General features: G+C 38.0%; 1 protein-coding gene across 1 annotated transcript; it reads left to right on the top strand.

Moving 5' to 3' along the window:
* The first annotated feature begins 16,149 nt into the window (after positions 1-16,149).
* cdk2ap2 (cyclin dependent kinase 2 associated protein 2) lies at positions 16,150-20,456 on the top strand. The gene is made up of 5 exons (XM_072385099.1): positions 16,150-16,227; positions 17,681-17,836; positions 18,244-18,335; positions 19,377-19,497; positions 19,770-20,456. The coding sequence occupies exons 2-5, from the start codon at positions 17,782-17,784 to the stop codon at positions 19,835-19,837; spliced, it is 336 nt and encodes a 111-aa protein (XP_072241200.1). The 5' UTR covers positions 16,150-16,227; positions 17,681-17,781; the 3' UTR covers positions 19,838-20,456.
* The last annotated feature ends 50 nt before the right edge of the window (positions 20,457-20,506 follow it).

Raw genomic sequence — 20,506 nt, 5'->3', positions numbered from 1 at the left:
ACACAAAACATCAAAATGATTTCAGAACACAGAAAATTAAATTCAAGTTCACTCGTATGTGATCTAATTAATCAAATCCAACTCAAACCAATTATTTTTGTTATCTACAGGTCAGTGTTTATGAACTGAAAAACACTGAAATTGAAGAAATAATGCGTCATAGATATTATTCCAATTTATGCTCAGCAACAGTACTGGAAATGGGTGTTTTATAGGTGCCTCTAATTTCTCTGGGTTTGATTAGTGGGGAGCAGAAAAATGTCATATGAACATACAGGTTAATGTAATTTATGATTTAAGACCTTTTGATGTAAGACTACATAAACTAAATAAAAAGCAGTATAATACATGCACATGAAAGCAAGGAGTCCTACTCTCAAATACACTCTTGGTTAAAGATACTAGTATATCCTCAAAAAAATTGTGCTTAACATTCTAAAAATATGGTTTCATAACAGGGAATTTTAGGATATTTATTGCCAAAAAATGAAGGAATCAGCTCTTTGAAGCTTCTACCGTCAATTCAAGCCTCACACCTTGTGTGCTTTGCAATTTCACCACTTTATCACTGAGAGAACTTGAGATGAAATGGAAATATGAATAATGACAAATAAGTGGTCTAGCACTGACTCATGAAAGGTCGCATTGAACTATAATGTCAAGACAGAGCCAGCTAAAGAACATCGCTGTTGCAGGGGTTGCATAGTAACTTTCAATGAACCACTAAATGTCTCGGAGAATATGACTCAGAGAATATCTTAGGATTTTCAGCTTGTATATGTCAACCCTATATTTCGAATTTAACAACGCTTTAGGAGCTTTAAAATGCATTTTTATAAAATCGAATATGTCATGTGCGCAAGATCTAGTATCTCATAAGGATACTAGCATACAGAAGTGCCAGGGATGAGTAAGTCTGTGATTAAAGGATTACCTGCTCCATCACTCAAGCTGCAGAATTTTAACCAAGTCACTGGTCCCGATAGCGTTATTCTTGACCAAGTGTTTTCTGCATCATCTCACTGTTGTGTTGTTTTAATTTGAACAAGGGAATGCTTAATCTTCGTTTGGAGCAGCAAGACTGTGGGGCCAGAAGAAGAAGTGCGGAAATGACACCAGTTCAAACATTTAATAAGTTTCTCAAGTGTGCATACTTGCAAATGATAGAATAAGCTTGCAGTCAAGTGAAGGAGAGGCGGAGCCTGCAGTGTGGTGAGCTGAAGAGAGGTGAACCAAAGTACTGTAGAAAAACGTTATTATGTGTTTATACACAAAGAAACACTGTTAGAGAAATGAGAACAAGAACCTCAAAGGGACAGTTTGGATTTTTTGATCTAGGGGTGACGTTTTTCAGGAGTTGCTCAGAGCTTAACTGCTGTAAGCTCCTCCTGTTTGGAGGAGCATGGAAGAATTATCATAGGGGCTCCAAGCTCATAGTTACTTACATCTGCAACATCTCTTATCTTCACGGTATTCATTTTGTCATAATGTAGACTGACATTTTCCATTTGTCTTTTTAATCTCAGTTGATAATGGTTATGTGAGCTATCTGGTTCACATGACCTTTTCCTCACTTAAGTTGTAGTTAAGTAAGCTTGATGTGGGCGATGTACAGTCTTTAGGTGGAGTATGCTGTATATTGTTCGTACTCAGAGAAGCCACAGGCTACAGACAAAATGTTTCATTTTAATCCATCTATTGTAACTGTGGACTAGTTCCAAGTATAATGAGATAACTACCTGATGATAGGGATTTCATGTGATATCATAGGCTTGTACCAGCCAGCCATCAAAATCACACAAGAGCTCTCATATGTCAAATTTGGCAGTAACTGTTATGTTAAAATCTATTCTTTCATAAAGTTATTATGTAATACCAAGAAAAATGATATCGCAAAGTAACGAGAAACGTTGACAGATAATTATTTTTAAGAGATACAAGCGAGTGACTAATTCTGGCATGATTACACATGTGGAAAAAAGTAAATACTATTGCGTATTGAGTTTTTAGATCAGCAGTGTCTTTGTCAACTCATAAAGAAAGCCAGGGTATAACTGATTTGTGCAAAATGGTGACCTAATTATTCAATAACGCATCATTTTTCAGCTGTCTTTTTGTTTTAAAAATTATGTACTTATATATGAAGCATAAATTATTCCAGATTTATTTCTCACTTCTTCTTTAGAAAGTACACAGATTTTTTTCGTGAACAGTAATTTTGGCAAAAAAGTACTGTCACGCTGTATGTGTGACGGAGGACCGAAATGCAGGACTGGGCAGGAGACAGTTGATTATGAAATAAAAAGAACTTTATTTTGGTTAAGCTAGAAATGCTGCAGAGGCAGAAATCCAGAAGAAGAAACAGGATTGAACTGGGCGCCGTCAAAGGATCTAAGGAGGAGACAGCAAACAGTGATGAGGATGTTGTACGGAGCAAAAGGTCTAAAGTGTGCGTGAGTGAAAAGGGTCAGAGAAACAAAGTCTTGCGAGTGAGATTTTCTCGATGATGTTCCATCTGCATGAAGATTCTAAAACATGTACAACTCCTTTTTTTGCTTTTAGGAACGTTGAAGGTTTTAACACTGCAGATACAGTAAATCAGAACGTATGGAAAAGCATACCGTGGGACCTTCAGCTGTGCATGTAAACACGTTTGTTTCTTTAAATATAATATCTTTTCTCTGTTTTGCTTCACTATTTAAACTCTGGGTGATTTACCCAGAGGGCTGGAGCAGACAGACACATTTCCCAGCAGAGTAATATGAGGTCTGCACTTAGAACCTTTTTAAACAAGTGTTTTTCATTCAACCAGTCACAGACATACACACATCAATGAAATACCATACAAGGTATTCAGCTGCTACTGACAAGTGAGCAACTATCACTAGCTTTAGGCTTTTATTCCCATGGCCATCTGAATACGTTTTGGGGGTTATGCAACGCCTGAGCTGCCCATGAAAAGGTTAATTGGATACCTTGATGAAGAAAAAACTGCAAACACATTTCCTCTTTTATTCTTTTTTCTCGCTGTGCCGAGCTTGAGCAGGCTTTTTCTTCTGTTTTTGTTGAAATGAGTAGAACTAACTGCCCACTACAAACATGAATATGCCACCAGGAGATACCACCTTCAGCGAGAATTAAAGTTGCTTTTGTAAATTGACCATAACACTACTTTGTAAAACTGTATGGACGTTTCAAAACTCATCTAAATGATGGCACGGGATGGAGAGATTCTTCTGAACCATTGTGTTTTCCTTCTGTTCACCCCAACTAACACCGCTTCCATCATGCTTTGAAGCCAGTAAACCAATTGCATCTCTTCATTTAGCCACTCATTGCAGAAAACAGCCAGTGGAATCAAAGGATGTATAGCCAGCTCTACATGTCCCGCTAAAGAAGATGGGATTTGAAATCAAATCTCCATTATCTGAAGGCCTAATGATGATTTTCTCATGATGTCAACTTAATTTTGTCATGGTTTGGTGCTAATTGAGCTATTGTCTCTTGATTGCAAATTACCGCCCACTTCAAACAGCAAGATAATTCAATCATGACTTTGACAAATATATTAACCTGGGATAAAGATATTGAAATTATTTTGCTGAATTATTACAAAACTTAAGGCTTTTATTCAGGGAAAGTTAGTAAAAGATGCATGTCAACACAATTTCAGTATAAAGGAAAAATGAACAATGAAGATATAAACTAGACTTATTTGAGTCTCACTTACGTGGGGTGAATATGAAAGCATATTCAATTTACTCTAGCACCATATCCTCCATGAAGTGAAAGATTTCCACCTTGCCTTGCCCTGGGAGGCAAATCATGTCTTATCTAAAGTAAGTCAGGTTTGAAGCAGAAGATTGTGGTTGAGAGACCGTACTTAGCGTTAAACGCCTTTAGTGAACACCAAACCAAATTAAGAGGGTTCAGATTAACGCACATGTATACATTTGTCTGGAGATGCGTAATCAAGTCCTGTTGAGAAGATATCCAAAGTAATTAACAAGACTGCTGACAAAGACAAAGACACATGTTAAGTTGTGAAAATGAACTGACCAAGTAAAACATGCCAATAGAGTGATTGAGTGAAATGTAGATTAATTTGTTTACTTTTTTTGAAGAGGAAGAAGCTCCCAGCTGGTCAGAAAGGAAAACTCAACTGGTGTGTCACAGTCCCAGGAAACTGGACCCGTTAAGCTCAATGCTTGACAGCAAAAGGTTTAACAAAGGTTACGAGAATAATTAGGTGATCTATGGAACTCTCCACTGGCTCTTTCAGTTAACCATCTGTGATAGAGACAGAATGATTAGAAACAGCTTCACTCAAGAATAGTGGATTGAATCTTGAGCATGAAATACCTTTGAATGTTTTCTTTGTGAGGTTGAAAAACAGGATGACCATAGGAGTCAGCAGCGGCTTGGGACACCGATCAGTGGTGTGCATTTGTTCCCGGTTTGGGTCCTTGATATCACACCAGAAGACCAGCAGAAGCTTAAGGGTGCGACAGGGTGCACAAACAAATCCAGCAAGAAAATCCCAATCTAAAAATCTTACATCATGTTAAGTCCTTATTTTTGGCTTTAAATAGCACTACTATAATTTCCTATTCATTCTGTTGAATCTTTGACACGTTACAGCTAACCTAAGTCAGAATTAATCCAACCAATACCTTTTGACTAAAGTAAATGTAGGATTAGGACAATGGTCAGTGCAGTTAGGACAAGAATATCTCATCTAAACTTTTTTTTTGGAGCTGTTGTTGTTTTTAATTATACGTGAAAAAAGAGAGGGACTGAGAACAGAGTGTGTTAATGTTATTTGTTGTTTTTGTTATGCTTCGTATATTTAATATATTCTATTTAATGTTTGACTTCATTCAAAAGGTCAAAAAATAAAGTAAAAACATTTGAAACTTTCAGAACACATTTAAGTAACAGGAAAAATGAGCTTCAGCTATAAAAACTATCCTAACTTTTTTTAAAACTGAAATTTATGCAACTCTTACCAACACACACGTCTGTACAAAGTAAAAGAAACTGGATAGTTTAACAATAAAGAAACTAAAACCATTACCAAATTAAAACCAAGCTGTGTATAATTAGGATCTCACCAAAAATATTGGCTTACTTGAGACTTATATAAATGATCATATCTTAGCGCCATGGCAACTCTGAAGTTGCAAAAATGTCCGCCAGCTAATTGTTTTAATTAGAGGGCAAGAGCCTGTTGCATCAAAACTTGAAAACTTAATAAATAAAAGATCAAATCAAAAATTTGATTTGTGGGCCTTTTGTGGTTTATCTCCATGGAGACAAACTGTGTGACATTCATAAATGTCTGTAAAAGGAAATAGACAGAAATAGATGCTTTATGCAAGGCTCTTAGTTAGACCTTGTAGCAGGCAAAGCTTTGTTTGCTTGCAGGTCTAATTTATACTCTAATTTATACTCTACTATATTGTATGTGCGAAGTGTGTACAGAATGCCGACAAAAATCAAATATAATTAACCAGGTGTCCTGAGTTTACAGATACAGTCCTGATACACAATAGGAATAATAGATTCTTGCTTGCAGCAGATTGCCATATGGACATAAACTTGGTCAAATCCTGCTCAATAGTTTCTCAATACTATCATGAATAAAAGCACACTGATGCCTGTGTTTGGAGCACTGCAAAATCAGTCACTGAAGCACAGATGAGGTGTCACAGCAAGGTGTAAAGTTAATGATTCCAATGGCCGTCTCTGGAACTAACAGATTTACTGGTAATGGCACAACAATTACTCTCTGCGTGTAATTGTCTCAAGTCACGGGGTTTGTCTCATTTCCCTAGACTAGTAGGGGAATTTCATCTCTAAACACACCATGGAATACAAATCCGAAGATTTAGCTTGTCTGAACGATGGTTATGAACTGCTCATTTTGATTAAGACTATGTTTGATGCAACTGAGCCCATCAACTTTCTCAAGTGCAAGTTCTTTAGGAAAGGAAAAAAAAAAAAGAAAAAAAAGACACTTTTCTTTTCTTTAGAAAAGAAAAAAACTGTCACAGAATGACCATTTATTATGATTAAATTTGAAATTATGAAGGAAATACTGAAGTTCCCAAGCCTCCTCAAGAGTCTGTAGAGTCTCCTCTATTTCTTCTTTGTAGAGTACCTCATTGTTGCGTTTCCTTTTCAGTCTTCAGTTTCAGATAGAAATAGTGTTTTGGTTTATTCCTGGCCCTCCTGAAATTCAGTCCTCAGTTTATTTTTTAGCAGGCAGGTTGGAGGGGAAGGCAAAGAAGGTTTGGGGGGGTGTTGGTGAAGCTGTGTTAAGATCCATGACTGAGGTGCAGGACGACACTATAGAGTTGTGACAGGGACGCTGTGGTTACAGGGAGGATATGTGCGGCTGGAGGAAGGGGGAAATAATTCTGACTGTTGAAAAAATGTCCAGCTCACTGGCTCTGTCCAAACTTCCATCAGTCTGATCCCCCTTCCCTTTAATGCCTGTGACATTTTTCATTCTCCTGAATGTTTGTTTTCCAGCTTTTTCCTGAACACCTCTTTGCCTGCTCATATATTCTTTTTCAAATATTTTTGTACACTTCTCAGTTACTCCCTGTTTCCCTTCCTGAACACCATCTTCTTCATATTCAGCAGCTTTTACATGTTACTAGTGATCCAGGGATTATCATTGTGGAAGCACCTTGCTGTTCTTTTGGGGATGATACTCTGTTGATAAAGTCTGTCACATGCTCAGTCATGACGCCGATGTCCTTTCCATGTGGCTCACAGACTGCATTCTAGTCTTCACTTTTCTGAGACCATATCCTCACACGGTGCTGCTGAACATCAGCTGTATAGGTGGAGGTGAGGAGTACCAAATTATGGTTTGATTTTCCTTGAGAATGGACACAGGAGCTGTATGCATCTCTTATGTTAGTGTCAAATAAATCCAAGATTTCGTTTTCTCTGGTGGAGCAGTTGACAAACATTTTTAAGGCTGAAAGTGTCGTATCAATGGAAATGTGGTGCCACCACTTTTGATGTCGTTGATATCTGCCCATAAAGTGTAGAGTAGAGACGTCGGTATATGCTCCTCCAGCCACATCTCGATGAAATATATCTTTTTCCTGACATTATGTTCTTTCAGTTGCTTCTGCTTGTGAACAACTTTGCTGTTGGCATGGTAACTCAACATAACAAATGTTAAAGTATCAGAAGTACAAAGACATATCACTCAAGCAGCACCGCTTCCAAACCAGTGTAAAAAGAAAATAAATATATATTTTATTCAATAAAATAAAAAATAATAAAAAAGTTTATTTTTCTGGAATGAAAGGTCAGTGGAAAAATTGAACAAAATCAATACCAAGACTGTGACATTCTGCTGTTATTATGATTTGGCAGATTCCAGAGAGCTGAATTTGTGCAATCCTCTGTACAGTGAAATCAATTCATTCAAGTGCAAAAATATACATGTTTACTTTTTCATTTAGTTTACAATGCTTTTAAGGCAGAATAATACAAAAATACAGTTTTCATAAATTGCACTTTGATACACTATAATAAGAACAGAACCTAGTTAAAAAGTAGTTAAAAATGCAACTAGAAAAAGCTGTTCCTGCGAAACAGCAGTGAGAATGCTCATGAGCTGAATGTGATTAGTTGACCATGCTCAAAAAGCTGAAACTAATGAATTTAGCAGAAATCAAGTGAATAATAGTTAAAATGGCTGCAGTGTAATATGTAGCAGGGAGTGGAAGAGTGATGTCATCACAGTGACAGGAATGTTTGTAAGCAGCTGCAGCTTAACGAGCTCCCTCCCTGTATAACCAGAAATGGCTTTTTTGGATTTATGACCTCCTATGAGAAAACTGTAAGAGCGAGGAGAATAATTTGAAGACCGTAAGAACCAGAAGGGATAGAGGAACGCGGCAATGTAGTTTTTATTTCAATGGAGTGAAAAATATTTAAACAGCAGCGAGTTGAACACAGTTGAACCCGTCTCTGGTGTCATACCAAAATTTCCATTGGAGTTAGTGAGAGAATTTGAAAGGTTTCTCTTCAAGGCTCATAGCTGAAATTCTGTAAATGTGAGCTCTTTAGTGGTTACATCAGCTGAAAGAGGACAACCGTTCCTACATTTTAAGGTATAATTTGTTTCTCTGCGTTAAACTGTATGAAAGTTAGAGGAATTTGTTTGAATATCAGAAAAAGTTGAAATGATCAGTGTGCCCCTCTGCTGGCTGCTCATTCATAAAAATCAAGAAGGAGCAAAAACGTTCATGTTTTTGAAACTGTCATATTTCAAAATTGGCTTAATATTTGTGATGGTACATTTTATGTCTCAGGACTAACAGACCCTCCAATCCACATTAACCATTTGTATCACCCAGACACGCTAATTGTTTTAAATCACTTACTTCTTAATTAACACTCAGACAAGATAATTGTTTTAACCTCCTGTTTCTCAATCATCAAGACTGCATCCTACCCCCCCTGGAGGTGTGGTTACACACCTAAAGAACAAAGCCCCCTCCTCAGGTATAAATGCACTGTGTTCCTTTTGTTTGTCTCTTTTTCATACCATTGCCGCTGAATGGTGTGGACAGATCTTTTTCCTTGCAACGAAGAATAAAAACTTAGCCGGCCGGCAGAAAAAGTAAGATTCTCTATTTCATTGCTCATCAGAGGTATTAGGAAGGAAGCGATTGAAAACCTCCATAACATATTTGAAAAAGCTCAACAATTTGGTAATAGCTGAATGTCTTGTGACCCGTTTAAAGTCTGAATAGTGTCCCTAGCTGAAGGTATGTTGAAGTAGTTAGGTTGGAAAGAGTAGGAAGTTGTTTAAGAGTTGAAAGCACTTTCCTCATTTGAAAGAGGAAAAACGTTTAATCAAAGTTGAATAGTTTAAAAAGTGTAAAAGATATCAACACAAAAAGACATCACATCTCCTGAACGAGCTGAACGTTCTGATACCAAAATTGTAGAAACAAAATAGTAGAAATCGTGATTCTAATGCTTTCCAGCATTCTCACAATTATTGTGGGCTGAATATTTTCTGTTCCAGGTATTTTAGTTTAGGTCCTTGAGTTGTTGATGTGACTCACTGTCAGCACACTGGAGGAGAACGGAACAGTTGCTATCTCACTTGTACTCTTGTGCTTTCAAAAGAGTGCATGTTTTTAAGTGCATTTCTTTTCATGGCATGATAATATAGACCTTTGAAAGGCACATCAGCCATTAAGAATCCTTAATAATATTAATAACAATTAACTAAAGCAATAAAAACTTTTACATGTCGTTGTATTTGGGATGTGTGTGTTCTGTGTGACTCGAAAGATTCACTGGCTTTTCCAGTGGGATTGTTAATGCATCTCTATTTTTTTTTTCAGAACATAAAAGTATTTAAAGACATTTTCTTCATATAAAAGCTTTAAACATTTAACTGAAAGTATAATCTTTAAGGTGACCCCTTTTTTTGTATCTTCTTAACTATTCTTATTAGCTGCCCTTATCTTTTGTCCAGTTTTATGTAGGTCCTGTCAAAGAATCTTGTCAGGCATTTTGTTCATGCTTGGTGTTCTGTTTCTCGTATAAAGAAGCATGATGTTTATGTTTCATAAAGCTTTTCAAATCTATACATTTCTGTTCTGTTGCACTTTTCATCATTTCTAACATTTTCCCTCTCTTCTGCATTGAAGTAGTTTCTACAAAAGTATCTTGTTTACTCAATTTGTTAGCTCCTCACATAGTCACCGAAGCTGCCTCCAGTACCTTTGTTTGTTTTCAGACTCAGTTACCTGAGGCAGCATCAGTGCCAATTAGGGTAGTGTTTTAAGCTGCATACTCCTACAGACACAGACACACACAGCTCACATTGGTGTAGGCCAGTTATATAAGATTTTCTGTGGGCTCTCTGTAAGCTCCACATCTATAGGATGTTGAAACATAACTTTGTTTTCCCTCCTATTCCTCCAAATATATACCACCCTACAGTGACCTTGATTTTTGGCCACCCTGACCTACTGTAGAAAAGGCGGAGCAACATGGGGGACAGTGAGGGAGAGGACCTTTCTTCTGTGTAAATATAAATAGCTCATTCTAAGGTCACCAAAAAGCTGTTATTCTTATCAACACCATAAATAACATAGTTACTAGTATCACGTAGCATTTGTGCCAATGGTTTCCCCCTAAATTAGACAGAAAGGGACCTAAGGAATTACCTTAGAGAAAGAAGAGAAGAAGAGATGATAAATATTACATTTTTTCACCAGATCAACACCTGATTTTAGCTAAAGATTATCTCTCAGATTATCTTAGCCTTGAAAACAACAAATGCATGCGACCAAGGATTCAAAATGATCCTCAAACTTGGACAATCAGGTTGAATCTGCAATCGACTTTCCTCTAATGTGATTTTCTGGTAAACAACTAGGACTGTATAATTATAAAGAATCATCTGGGTTGCTCAGTTTTCTTTCTAATTTTATTTGTTCTTTTGTTAAGCTTGAGAGAACGATAACATGAGACATTCTAGTTCTGAGTCATACTGATTTTCAAAAGGGATACATCAATGAAAACTTTTTAAATGGCTGTGGTCATCTTTAATCCACAAAGCTGTTTGTGTGTGTGGGGGGGGGGGACACACACACACCTTAACCCTCTTATTACCTTTGGGGTCAATTTGACCCCCAATTTGACGTCTCTAAATAAATTGTTGACATATTTTTTTTTGCTTCATATTTCATGACTTTTCCTAATTTATTGGGACAACTGGGTAAACATAAAATTAACAAGAAGATATGTTTTCAATTTCCTGTACACAACTTGTATGCATCGGTGTTCTTCGGGGTCAATTTGACCCCAAGCTGTTTTTCACCATGTAAAACATATAAGAAATATCAACATGTTACACACATTGGTTCTGGTTGTTTTGGATGATATAACAAACAATTGTATAATCTTCAGAAACTTTTAGGGCCCTAACCTTACATAACCCTTGTGGTGTGTGTATGTGGGGTGTGTGCGCGTGTGTGTGTGTGCATGCAGGTTTTTATTCCTCTGCCTGTCTTGCGGGAACCAGTCTTAATTTGCTCAGACTCTATCCCAGCTGCAAATGGTGGGGGCGGGAACTTATCATTTCCGTGAAGACATTGATAGTCCACACAACTTGAGGGGTGGAGCAAACTTATAAAAGCTTGCACAGCAGTCTTCTTGGTTTTCTGTGTTCTCTTTCTGCTCTCTGCACAAACTACACGTCTCCTGAGAAAAGGTTTTGTGTCAGTGATTGTCACAACTCTTTGACCAGGACAGTGACATGGATGAGAATGTGTCGGAGACAGAGGATGATGTTGAGTAGGACCCTGATTATGAGGCATCTTCTTCTGATGAGAATGATACCCTCGGTGTTGACCCTCCTGTCTCTCAACCACCAACAAACATACTGCCTTCCAAAAATGGAAAGTTAGTAGGGTAAATGTAATCAAAATGGTTCCAGGCCCCACCAGATACGCTATTATGTCCAAGACATAAAATTAACATTTGAGCTACTCATTACACCGTGTATCGAAAAGGATGTACTTGAGATGATTTTTGTATTTTTATTTAATTAAAGGGCTATTTAGGTAATGCATAAAATAGGAAATGCATAAGACATAAACGTGAATATAAATAAGTATTTCCAATTAACTTAAGTAATGAAAAAGCATTACAAAAGAACAAAGAGAGACAAGAGAAGGATACAGGCAAACAACAAGTTAGAGAAGCAGATGACCAAAAAGATGAATCCAGTCATATTAATAAACCTGTGAAGTGTTCTGAGCTGACTGACAATAGCAGACATCTCAGTTAAATGAATGTTAGATGCGATGATGGTACAAAGCAAAGGACTGTGTGATGTACTGTCTATTGTTTGTTGTCTTTTGTGAGAGATTATTCGTGCACCATACTGCAGACACACGCTTTACCTCTATGTTTTTAAAATCACATTATAGAATGTTAACTAATCTCATACTCCTCTACATATATTAAAACACCTCTATGCAGTTCAACTAGAAATCCTTTCTGTACTAGAAGGAAGTGAATTATCAAACAATTCATTATAACTCATGTTCTGCTCGCTGGATTAAAGATAATTGTCCTCTGGATACATTTTCTCTGATGCCAAAGCGGAATGATGCTGATGTGTGAGTTGATTCCTCTGTTTCACAGTTTCTTGGTTCCAAAGTTCAAATATATTCAATTTTACAAGAGCAACCTGATGACAGGGTGACCCACTAGAATGTATAGAATGAATGAAAGGTGCTATATCAAACGAAGAATAATAATAAAAGATTATAACAAATGTAACTATTTTACGAGAATGTCCTGAATGCAAGCGGTTGAACAAAGGAAATGTACGTATTAAGAATGAATTTCCCATCTCTATTATTCAAATTACTTTACCAAGGGATAACTGTCTCTCTATTTGAGCTGTAATTGGTCATGTTTGGGTTGTTGCTCTGTAGATATACCTTTTACAAAAAGAACAAAACCAAAAAGTTTATTATCCTAATTTTCCATTGATTCTTTTTAGATTTTACTGTTTGATTGTTTCATTTTTGCCCACAGCCCTCCACAGAACCAGACACACCGATGCATATTATACTACCATGCTTTAATGTGTTTAGTGCAATGTGTTTATATACATTTATATTTCTCAGAAGCCAGTCTCAGAACAGCATTGATAATGAATTACATGGTAGTGATAAGCCTAACATATCTAAATAGATTTACCTAAGCAGACTACAACTAAGGTTTTTCCAGAGGATGTACTTGCTTTCTTTACAGGATAAGACTCTTAAAAGCTATTGTGCTGTAATAAATTGTAATATCAGATACAGTGAATTAAGCCACTTGGTGGTAGACCTAAATCTCATTACCCAAATCAGTTACAGGTCAACCTATGTAACCAACAATATTCAAATTCTTATAAACCTACATGTTATTGCATCAGAAATAATTATCAGAATCTCCCGAAGAGCTGTGGCTTGTCCCAAGGGTTTTATTGGACTCATAAAACAGACTGAACTGGAGATAAGAATAACAGGTTTATGGGTAAAACTGTCACGAAGGGAACTCTTGAGGAGGACTTGGACGCAGAGAATGGATTTTGCTGATAATATTTATTTTCAAACCAAAATTCACAGGAAAAACCCTGGAAACAAAAAAAACACCTCCACAGAGGGGAAAACAGGGACAGGCTCTGGTCTGACTCACAGAGCTGAAAATGCTTGAAGGCATGAAACAAACAAAAAACTCTCTTAGCGAGGAGATTGTTAAGAAATTAACAATACACTAACAAAAGAGCTCTGAACTTACTCGAAGAGCGGTAATGACAAAAATGGCACACAAGGCCAAACTAAAAATCACTCTTTAATGAGGTACATATAAACAATACAATTCTATGAAAACAAAAGTAGCAAAAAGGCAAGGGCCAACAAAAGGAGTCGTGGTTCGAAGTAGACAATACTCTGACATGACTTGACTATGGCAATGAGGTGGGTGTGCAAGACAAAAGGACATGACACACTGGCACGGGACAAGGGGAGACACAGACTATTAGTACACATGAGGGAAATGGACACAATCAGGAATCAGGGAAGACAATTAGAATGGTGACACATGAGGAAGGGCAAGGAACCTGAAAAAGAGGAGAGTTGATTTTCAAAATAAAACAGGAAGTCACACAACAAACATGGAGACAGGGCAAAAATCAACTTGACCAACAAGTGTGACAAAAACACAGTTCAAAGTTGTTTCCAGAGACTGACATATAGTCTGCTTCCAGATTAGTATTTGAACTGGTGGGTGCAGGTGTGGCACTCCAAGGTTGTCAACAGGAATCCAGGGTTCACAGCAGGCAGTTTTTCCAAGCAGGGATTACTTCAGGGGAGAAACATGGTTAGTGCTTAGATAAGGCAAGAAACGATCAACAAAATAACTTGCCACTAACTAACCGGTTGGACCACTTAGGAGTTCCAACAATCTAGTGTCAAGTGAAGGTCTGACCGGATTATTTCAGCAATACGGATGATGAGAATCAGCTATGCCTTTAGAACCTGCTGGAAGAGGAAGTCAACCACACCTGCATCACGCTGGCAACACAGGGGGAGACAAAGACAACACTCACAGGAGGGAAAATGGAAAAGAGACACAGCAGGAGAAACACACCTGAATCCGGAGACTCATGACATGGCTGATAAGTGTCACCCACTCTTTCTAAGAGCACATTAAGGCTGCTGCTTGTTAGTCATAGCATGCAGATTGTGAAGCACTACCACCTACTGACTACAACCAGAAGTGGGTTATATAAAATATGTATTTATTTATTGATAAATATAGCCTACAAATTGCAAGGTCCCATAGTAAGAATTACACGCAGCAAATGAAAACTGAAAAAATTATCAACTTTTTCATTTTTTGTGTGACAATGCAAACTCCAAAGCAACAGTCCAAATGTGACCAGTTAAAAATCAAACAGAGACAAACATTCATTGATAAAGCAATGGAATGATTGAATCGTCACACCTTTCTTCTACTTTTTTCCCCCTCCCTATTTAACAGAGCAAATTGAGCAAAGCACTACAAAGCATTAAGCGGCCCACTCACACAGATGGTGATACAGTTGACCTGATCGATTCCTAATGCAAATGTTTTAGATGTTGCAATAATTGCCGCATACTCTCTGAATAATTCTCTCAAATTGACCACGCTACTATCATCAGAAACAAATAACAAGGATGGCAAAAACAAGAGCGGGAGAGCGAAAAGACATTTAGAAATGAAAGAATTTACATGCTAATTCTTTTATTCATTAAAATGCACGGCACAGCATGGAAATAAAAAACAGGCACACAATCTTAATTATCTCAAGTAATGAACAATAATCAGCAAAAAAAAATCTGACTTCTTAATTTCCTAAGTTAAAAAACAAATGTCCTTGATTTTTTTCTGCACAACCAAATGTGATTTTTTTCATTAGTTTCCTGGATGAAGTGCCATATTAAGCCAACGCACACCTCTCTCTTACACTAACTCACTGCCGTCAACTCAGTGTACACATTCTCTGTTACCTATTACTTTCAAAGATCTTGAAGGTGCAATCAATCACCTCATGCTCTTCCCCTGATCTAATCAACACTAAACTGCTCAAAACTGTATACTGTATATGTTTTATCAAACTGAGATAATCTGGCACGCTGCCTGTCGCTGATAATTGAGGACCAACTTCTTATCTTTCCTTTCACAGAAACCGCTTTGTACAACGTAAAGACTGACCTTAAGATTGACAGTGACTCACAAAGAACTCCTGATTTAGTTCTACGCAAGTGAAAACATTACTTTTATCAAAGAACTTCACGGCTCAGATGGCTTCATCGGGTCTTGTTCCAAATGGTTTCATTTCTACATTATTTGATTTATGTGATTCCACAAATGTCAGTTCTGGTACCACTTCCTCTTGCTTGGTTTTAATGATGAAGAAACATATATCATATATCCCACTGTTCATATGCAGATGTTATGCATTTTACTGAGTGAGCGAGGTGATCACACCGCTTTGGTCATCAGAAGTAGGTCTTTTAGTTTCTGTCAGAATTAAGCCTAAGCATGATGAGGTTTCCTTCAGTTCCTACATGTCCTTGTCCTTGTGTCAGTGGTTTGTATGTTCATGCAGACAGATGTGACATACAATTACGTTTGAAAACTATGCGACCTGGAGTAGTTGAGAGACCAGCTGCATATGAAATATAAATATGGCATTGATGAGGGTGATTATAGAAAGTGTAATTTAGTCCTAACTACAATCACTCTCTAACCTTACCCAACTGGTTTTGATTTCCAACCTTAACCAAGTATTTTTAATACATAAAGTAAAGTGTTATCATGTCATTGACTGAATGCATCACAAAAATCATATATTGTACTCAGTCCTGTCTCAGACGACGTCATATGGTTCAAAGCGCTGCATAGCTGCATTTAGTTTTACGGTTTGGTTTGATTCTGTGGTTTATGTTAATAAAATACTTCAGAACAGTTGTCAAAGAGGTTTCTCTATCAACCAATCATATCGCTGTAAATGTAAAAAAATAAAAATACAATACACTATGCTCCCCTTCTGCGCATGCTCACACACAGAGGAAGAGCCAGGCTCAGGTCCCACTGAAGATTTCATCTCACCGTTAAAAGGTAAAAAATGGCACAGTTTTTTTCATTGTTTGTGGTCCTCTCAATGGTCACACGTGTAGTCAAGCTTTCATTATGCACTGTCTAGGTGTAGAACACCACCGTGATACCGTGACTATTTTTTCTGGATTTCACTCACGTTGTTATGCTAACCGGCAAGGGCTAGCTAATCCAGCTAATGTTACCAAGCAGTAGTAGTTAGCTTGGGTATTTCCTCTCAAGCTAACGTCAGCAATTGTTTCTTTCCCTACCTCTGGTTCCGCTTGTACGATACAACTCTGATCGATCACGTTCAGACTTCCGCCCTTTCAATGGTGTTATTACACCTGATATGAATACTTAGAATTAACTCGTGCTCAAATGTTATATCAATTGTTGCTAAATCTAAATGACCAGTGAACACTACACTTATTGACGTGACAAACCAATGAAATGTAGAGGTTAATCCTCTGTCTCGGCTCACGTATGTGAGTAATTCCACTGATGCAAGTCTAAGTGTCTTACATTGAAGGGCAACGCAAATTGATTGGATTTGGATTTTTTCTTTTCATTGAATAGTAAAGTTAGAATATTTGAAATGATCTTAACTTAGTAAAATAATTACCAGTGTTTATTATATGGTAAAGGCAGAACAATGGGATTAGTAAAGTTATTTTTACCCTTCCCATTAATGTAATTTGCTAACCAAAATAAGGTCACAGAACAACTTGAAAGGTACTGTGCATTGTACACTAGTGGAATGCGTATTAACAGAGTATTTTATTTCATAGAGATAACACTTTATTTATTCAATCCTTTCAGTGTTAAAACAAAAGCACCGTAATGTGGTCAGTAACAAGTGCGCTTGCTGTTCATTCACAGGTCTGCTGTGCGTTCCCACAGTGGCAGCAACAGTTTGTTATGCTGGCTGAAACCAGTTTCCAGAAGAATTTGTTTAGTGGTAGTAACCGACATCAAGGAGACCAGTGCTTCTGTTTCTCTCTGTTTCGCTACAAGATAGCGGCCGATTGTCAACCAGCTCTATTAATGAAAGACTTGAGTATCAGTCAGCACATAGATGGTATTCTGCTGCGTGGATGTTCTTGATCCTTGGCTTATCTTTGCTCTGCGGTTATTGCAGAGTTGCTTCTCAGCCAGAGCACGAGAGACAGAAAAACTTGATGATATGTTGTTAAGTTTGGCACCACCTCAGTGTGCTCAGCTGTGATGCATATTGTGCTCCGAGTATACTGTGGCAGTCAGCTGCACAGCAATGGAGTCACTGCACCCTCAGCTGGACTAACAGCATAATGAGTTTATCTGACCCAGGCGTTTCTTCCTGCATTACAAGTTCTGAAAAGTCGCTGTGAGGATGCATGTTAAAGAATGTATGTTGGGTGTGAAAATCTACGAATGAAATTCGGCAACAAAATGTAAATTCAGTTCTGTGTGTGTGTGTTTATTTGCTCGGCGTCAGCTCTTAGGAGCTCATCATCAACAGTAAAGCTGTATAAGCATCGGGTTGACGGGACTGAAGGAAGCAGCGTGTCGTATGTGGAGCTGCCTGCTGATATCGCCATGAGTTACAAACCCATCGCTCCTGCACCATCTGGCTCCAACCACACGCCGCCAGGTACTGTCAGACCATGCGGGCCTAATGTTGTTCTTGCAGGTATCAAATCTTTGTCATCTTTGCCGTACGTGGTCGTGGCATGAAACATGTTTGGCGACAGTCTGCTCACCATCATCAAATCTATACTTAACATTCTGCAAATAGCCATAGAATCAATACATTATCATAATTTTTTTTCTTTATTTGTCCATTTTCTAAGAACAGGCTGAGATTTTTGTCACTTTTCTTTAATTACCTCATAGTAAGTGAGAATTGGAAAGAGATTGATGGTTATATTCATGATTAAGATTAACTGGTGAGCAGTGATGAGCAACCCATAGTGAATAGAATGAAATATTTGTTTCTTGCCACTATTTTGTCCTCTAAGCTCGGGCTTTAGTGTGGTGCATCCTTTCTCTTCTGCTCAGGCTCTTCGGTGCCCTCTCCATCTCTTCCCTCGTCATCCAACTTTAGGCCAGCTTTCAGTGACTTCGGTCCACCCTCTATGGGCTTTGTTCAGGTTTGTCTGCAGCGCACACACACACCCATAAACCTCATCTCAGACAAAAGCTCCCAACATCATGGTTTTTAAAAAAATTCTCATTACTTTCCTAAGACGGAGTAGAACTCACATAATCCCTTTTGTGATGTCCTATTTGTTTGAAAAAGAACTGATCAATGATGGTGACTTATTTTATGAAGGACATGGCCTTAACTTGTTCCTGCACTAATATTATTTGTTCGGTTTATTGAAGTTTGGTTTCAATGCATTAATCAGGAGATTGAAAAAAAAGTCGCTGGGGCTGCTGAGTCTGTGCTTTACTGGGGTTTCTGTTGGATGAATTTACAACCATGGAAAGGAGGAATATAATTGGTACATTTGCATTACTTATTGATTGGCATTCTTTTAATCAATACATCTAAAAACATTCGGTCCTTTCTTTGAAGTTAGAACTTTGAAGTTCTTATGGCTGCCTTTATTAGTACTGCCATACCCCAGGAATGCCTCGAGAGAATTTCTTAGAATTTAGTGCTAACTTATTTATGTATGCCTAAACTTAAGAGTGAACTGGTTAGTTTTGATTGTCAGAAGTAAGCATATGAGATACATTTTTTTTTAAAAAGGACATTTTGTTTGTTAGTAGACCGTAGCTTCACTTTAGTAGAGAGGAATGAGGAAGGAGAGCCATGAAAGAAAATCCTAACTCCCTTTTCAGGGGAGCTTGTGTCTTTTTAACAGAAGTTGAGCCTTTTTGGGTCGTGTACCGTTGTGTTGGGACTGAAGGCCAGTCTGCTGTGCACAGGGTGTATAGATGTTTATCTTGTGTGAAAGAGCTGTGCCTTTAACAGTCAGTGTAGCGCTACATGGCCATGGATGGTTTTCTTCTGTTTCTAAACAAATTGAGCTCCTTTGTGTCATCAGAAGGTGGCGGTATGCTGAAAGTTTGGCTTAGTGTGGTTAACTTTAGCTAATTTCTGTGTGATACGAGTCATCCTGATGGATCTTTCTTTTTTTTTCTCTTTCTCCTAACATCATATATCTGTGCAATGACCCAAACAGCCTGTCAAAGTGTCGCAAGGGTCCACCTACAGCGAGCTTCTGTCTGTCATTGAGGAAATGAGCCGTGAGATCAGGCCAACATACGCTGGGAGCAAGAGCGCAATGGAGAGGCTAAAGAGAGGTATTTCTGCTGTGGGATCAAGTTGGGATGTTGCTGTTTGTGGATGTGTGTCAATGCTTGTCTGTAACTGCAGCCTTAAAAAGCACAGATGTGGGAAATATGTCAGGTTGGAATAAACTTTAACTATTCCTTACAGTCCTTTCCCTTATTTTACCAACTATGGCAGTGTTGGCTCTCTTGTTGTTGGGGGGTAAACTCGGGCCGACGGTTGTCTTTGCTCTAATCTGCTCGTCTCTTCTGTTTATAATGGACGTTGTGTTTGTCTCCTGCAGGTATAATCCATGCCCGTGCACTGGTTCGGGAATGTCTCGCAGAAACGGAGAGAAGCGCCCGTACATAACCTTTTGGAAAGATCCCTACACCTCACACCCTCTTTATAGAAGTCTGCCCTCATCACGGTCCCCTTCGGAAGTTTTACAAGCAATCCTCTTGCTTCCGCCGTGTGCTTTCTTTGTTGGCTTGTGTTCACCGTTCACTGCATTTCACCCAGCTCATTTTGTCACTGTCTGCAATGCGGGGGGGCGGGGCGTATGCAAAAAAAAATTTTTGTACCTACTTTAAGATTGTATGGAATTTCTGCACATTTTCAAGTCTAGATATGAGTGAAATCGCTTGTAAACTGGACAGTGAGGCTTATTTCCAACAGTTGATTTAAAAGTTGGCTTTTTCTTTTTTTTTCAAACGATGACATCCGTTTTCAAACCCGCACCGATCCTCTTATTTATATTTTCAGCGTCACCCAATGACCACTGAAGGTTTATTTTTGTTGATTTAAACAGTTTTTAAGTTATACCATTTGCATTCACCCCTGCTTTGTCATAAGCAAGCAAACATCAGACCCCCCCTCCCCCCCATTCCCAAGAACTCTGTACATCTCAAGTCAGTTTGTTAGTATGGAAATTTTGTAAAACAGATTTTTGCAGTTCAGTATGTATATCTTAATTAAATAAGAGAAAAACCCTTCTTTTTTTTTTTCTTTTTCTTCCATCATTATTTCGATTAACGAATT

The sequence above is a fragment of the Leuresthes tenuis genome, unplaced genomic scaffold (genome assembly GCF_036924035.1).
Source record: "Leuresthes tenuis unplaced genomic scaffold, fLeuTen1.0.hap1 SCAF_4, whole genome shotgun sequence".
Lineage (NCBI taxonomy): Eukaryota > Metazoa > Chordata > Actinopteri > Atheriniformes > Atherinopsidae > Leuresthes > Leuresthes tenuis.
Note: the sequence above shows the minus strand (reverse complement) of the source record. Positions and strands in the feature narration are given on the sequence as shown.